The sequence below is a fragment of the Carassius auratus genome, chromosome 37, assembly GCF_003368295.1.
Source record: "Carassius auratus strain Wakin chromosome 37, ASM336829v1, whole genome shotgun sequence".
Classification (NCBI taxonomy): domain Eukaryota; kingdom Metazoa; phylum Chordata; class Actinopteri; order Cypriniformes; family Cyprinidae; genus Carassius; species Carassius auratus.
In genome coordinates this window covers 522929-527968 of record NC_039279.1, presented here as the reverse complement: position 1 = coordinate 527968, position 5040 = coordinate 522929, and the positions used below count along the sequence as shown (strand labels likewise).

The following is a 5040-nucleotide window of genomic DNA, read 5'->3' as shown; positions in this document are numbered from 1 at the left end:
CAACAAATAAAAATTGCCCTTGTGGGTAAATCCACTATTAATGTTCAAATCAAAGATACATACATTTATACACACACAATAAATATATATAAACAAAACCATCAAACTGGCTTTCTTATTGATAAAGGTACACTTATGAATGTGAAATAAAGTAATTTAATCAATTAAAAGCGGTGTTCCTCTTGCTCAGAATAGTCAGTAAAGCCAGAGTACGTTTTCCTACAAGATGAAAAAAGTTATGAAACATTGATACGTTTTAACAGTCAGGTGTAACAATAACCCGGCTGTTGGATAACAGTCACGTGGCACCTGTTACATTTCTCCGCGGTGATCGGATGAGCCAATCGTAGCCGTGTGTGATGACCTCATCTCACAGCGAGTACAAAGAGCAGATTTCATTGTGTCCCAGATACGTCTGTTAAACATCGCTTCATCAGGAAAGCATCTGCTAAGACGTCTTTAAGATGTCAGTTTTAGATCATAAACATCTTAAAGACATCTTCTGTTTAACAGGAAACGTTCTATAGAGGAGCAAACACTTAAAAAAAATACATAGACCATATAGACGTGAGGCCAGCGCGTGCTATTATGGATGCCAGGTATAGATTATTTTTAATATGTATACTTTTTACCACATGAATGTTGCTAACAAAATAAAACTCTCGCGAGATTTGAATGGAGAGCTGCGCTGTGGGCCGGCGAGCGCCACCTGGAGGAAGCACGCGCCTCTGCGTCTCTCAGGAGACGCTTACTCAACATTCGCGGCTCGATGGTGCGCCCTCCGTGTGTTTATTAAATCATCCGGTGTTTCTGAGTCGCTCAGTGATGGAGGTGAACCGGGATGAAGCGGAGCGCTGCATCGAGATCGCGCTCGGAGCGCTGGAGCACGCGCAGCCGGAGAGAGCGCGCAGGTTCCTGGAGAAAGCGCAGCGGCTTTTCCCGACGCGCAGAGCCCGGGGTGAGCGCACTGATCCCGGGCAGATCCGGGCCTGAGGTTACCCTCCTACAGGGCTCGTACCGGATCGTATTTGCTGCACACGGAGTTCTTATATTCTGGCGAAACGCGCAGTTTTGTGTTATATCTGCGCGCGATGTGCATGAATCTCGTGCTGCTCGAGTCTGCCGTTCTGTTTTAAACAGAGATGTGATTGTTTAGTGTTTTTAGTAGTGTGTGTGTGTGTGCTGCTGTATCGCTATAGAGCTGCTGCTCTGATGATGATGTAACTATTGCATTAACAGCATTATTGCATTCAGGTGTTAATCTGGCTGTGTCTCAAATCCCAGTGAGCTGCCTGGTTAGACAGACGTGCACGTGCTGAAACTGTTGACCATTAATGTTGTTTAGGTCAGCATGCCAGACTCTCAGTAGTGCTGCATGTTCATATAGTTGCGTTCTATGTAGGGAACTCACTACGTTATGAGACACAGCGATCTGCGTGTTGCTGGAATAATTCAAACAAAAATGATAATTTGCTGAAAATGTGCTCAGCCTCAGTCCATCCGAGATCAGGATGAGTTTGTTTCTTCATCAGGTTTGTAGAAATGTAGCATTGCATCAGTGTCTCATCAATGGATGCTCTGCAGTGAATGGGTGCCATCAGAATGAGAGTCTGATAAAAACATCACAATAAACATCACAATAATCCACAGCACTCCTCCAGTGAAAAAGTGCATCTGCTGTCGTCTCTCACAGATTAGTTTAGATCTGTTTAAACGCTGCTTGATCTGTGCAGATTTCTCTCCTGATTCAGACCAGAACACTTTTTCACTGGAGGAAGTGTTATTATGGATTATTTGAGTTAAAATCATCTTAATGCTGGATGTGTTTCAGGTTTTGTCTTCTCCAGATGTTCACTGATGGACTGGAGTGCTGTGGATTATTGTGATGTTTTTATCAGACTCTCATTCTGACGGCACCCATTCACTGCAGAGCATTCTTTGATGAGACACTGATGCAGTGCTACATTTCTACAAACCTGATGAATAAATCTGATTTCGGCAAATAAACACTACACAAATGTAAATGTTTGGATGTTTCTTTAAGTAGGCTGCTCATTTATATGACACCCTAAAAAGGCTGCATGTTCCCAGAAACGATGTTGTCTATGTAGTGATCTGTGGCGCTGTCTCTCAGACGAGTTGTGCTGATTTGCCGTGTTTTCCTCCTGACTGTGGGCTGATTCTCAGAGCTGCTGGCGTCTCTGGAGCAGAACGGCGAGGCGTCGTCTCCGAGAGCCGCTGATGGCACAGAAGCTGGTCAGCGCAGGTCAGAGGTCAGCAGTAATGACTCCAGTAAACCCTACACAGCGGAGCAGGCCGAGGCCGTCAGGAGGTGCCTACAGTGTTCTTACTTCAGCTTCTGTTTGACTAAACGTCCTCCTGATGCTAGCTCTTCAAGGAGTCATGTTCTGTGTTCGTAGTGTTTTATTTTTACCCTGTTTTCTGTTAAATCCACTTATGCTAGTCATACCTTAAATATATAGATCATTCCGTACGATCCAAACCAGTGTGTTTTTTACTTTTATTTATGTACTTTTATAGTATTTATTAACATTTGAATTAGTTTCTATATTTATGTTTTCAGATTTTTTTTTAGCTAAGTTTTAGTAATTTTGTCAGGTGCTTTTGTCATTTTTATAATTTTCCGCTTTTGTTATTAATGTAGTTTAGGTTTTAATAATTTTTTACGTCCATATGTAATTTCTATTTATTTATTTATTTATTCTATATTTCTATTAAGCTTTAATTCTTTCTTTTCAAATTGTAAGTAATTTTTCTTATATGCTATTTGTTTTTTAGTAATTTTAGTACTTTTAAGTGTTTTAGTAATTTTTTAAAATTAAAATTAAACAAATTAAACATATTATCCCAAAAGATCTAAATTAGTGTTATTTTAATATAGTTTATGTACTATTATAGTGTTTATAAATATTAAGATTTAGCTTTTATTTTTACATTTTTTTAAATATTTTCTTTTTATTTAATTTAATACTTGAACATTTATTTAAAAAAAACCACATCAGCGTTAGTGTACTATTATTTACATATTATTATGGTATGTATTAATATAATAATAAATTATTAATTGCATTTTAATTTAAGTGTTAGTAATTTAGCAATGTGCTTTGTCTTTTTTATGTTTTCAGATTTAGCTTTCATGTATTTCAGCTTAATAATTTTTTAGATAATTTAACATTTTTAGGTTCTTAATCTAATGCAATTATTTTACTTCAGCTCTATTTCAATGAACGAAAGCTCTTTTTAAGACCTTTAGTTAGCGATGCCTGTGCCTGTTCTTAAGGAGGTTGTGCTGTTTTTGCCTCGGCAGAATAAAGCAGTGTAAGAACTACTACGAGACTCTGGGCGTGCAGAAAGATGCTTCTGAAGACGATCTTAAGAAAGCTTACAGGAAGCTGGCGTTAAAGTTTCACCCTGATAAGAATCACGCTCCAGGAGCCACAGAGGCGTTTAAAGGTACATGCTATATGCTTGATTTGCTTGCATTAAAGTCTGTCTGCAATAAACTGAAATAAAGAGTTACCGTATTTTTCGGACTATAAGTCGCACCTGAGTATAAGTCACATCAGTCCAAAAATACGTCATGATGAGGAAAAAAAACATATATAAGTCACATTTATTTAGAAACAAGAGAAAACATTACCGTCTCCAGCCACGAGAGGGCGCTCTATGTCTTCAGTGTAGACTACAGGAGAACTGAGCAGCATAGAGCGCCCTCTGGCGGCTGGAGACGGTAATGTTTTCTATTGGTTCATCTCTCTTAGTTCACTTCTCCTGGTTCATGTCAAATTAATTTGAATAAATAAGTCGCACCTGACTATAAGGCGCAGGACCAGCCAAACTATGAAAAAAAGTGTGACTTATAGTCCGGTAAATACGGTAGATAGTGTCCTATATTTGCTGTGTGACTGTGGTTGTGTGCTGCAGCGATAGGAAACGCGTACGCAGTTCTGTCGAATGTGGAGAAGAGACGGCAGTACGATCAGGTCGGCTCGGGTCGATCCAGCGAGACCAACGACACACACTTCGAAGCCGATATTTCACCTGAAGATCTCTTCAACATGTTCTTCGGAGGAGGATTCCCTTCTAGTGAGTCTGAGCCTGTGTTTGTGAGGCCGAAGGGCATCTTGGGTAATAAAAGAACATTTATTTACTGGCTGCGTTATGCACCCAAAATCTAAAGAAATTATGTTTTGCATGAGTAACTTTTTTTTTTGCATTGTGACATTTTCATTAAAATATTTCATCACTATGGAATAAAAAAAAAAAGTATTTGATTATTATTATTATTATTTTGTTCTTACAATTCTGTTTATATTTCATTATAAAATAAATTATAATTCTGGGAACATAATTCCATGTTTTCAACTTTAGATCAAAAGAAAAATAAATAAATTATGTTTTGCATGAGTAACTGTTTTTTTTCCGTGACATTTTCATTAAAATATTTAATTGCTATGGAAGCATTAAAACATTTTTTTAAATTTTTGTGTTCTTGCAATTCTATTTATATTTTTTATTTTAATTCTGAGATTTACAAGATGTCGACTGAGATTTTTTTAAAAAGATATAAACTTGCAGTTTTGAGAAAAAAAAAGTCTTTTTTATTTATTTATTTAGTTATTTCTTTATTCTGCGGCGGTAACAAGCTTCCATGCATTACGGTTTTTGTTTTTCTGTGAAACACAACATTATTATTTTCTCTTAGCAGAAACCTAATTCCTTATTTTGAACGTTAGATTTTGGGAAGAAATATGACTCGGACACATATTTGATGATTTTCATAAGCATCACAGAACAAGATGAAGTTAATGGAGAAATCCCCGAGGCTCTGACTAAAGACATGACCGTGTTTGTTCCAGGTAATGTTCACATGTACAGTAACGGACGGATGCGCTTTAATCAGAATCAGGGCGAGAGAGGAGAACAGCGAGGGGTGAGGACATCTTCAGACACAGCTCGGGTCATTTGAGAGGGTTTAAAGTGTGTGGAAAGTGGAGTAACTGTGAAAATGTCCGTAGT

At 37.9% G+C, this 5040-nt stretch overlaps 1 protein-coding gene across 1 annotated transcript in view; it reads left to right on the top strand.

Annotated features, from left to right (window-relative positions):
- The first annotated feature begins 660 nt into the window (after positions 1-660).
- dnajb12b (DnaJ heat shock protein family (Hsp40) member B12b) overlaps positions 661-5040 on the top strand; it is a 14351-nt gene continuing 9971 nt past the window's right edge. Inside the window, exons 1-5 of the mRNA XM_026222172.1 lie at positions 661-958; positions 2188-2332; positions 3329-3474; positions 3946-4107; positions 4881-4954. Of these exons, the coding sequence (XP_026077957.1) occupies positions 676-958; positions 2188-2332; positions 3329-3474; positions 3946-4107; positions 4881-4954 (810 nt within the window). The 5' untranslated portion in view covers positions 661-675. The remainder of the gene's footprint in view (positions 959-2187; positions 2333-3328; positions 3475-3945; positions 4108-4880; positions 4955-5040) is intronic.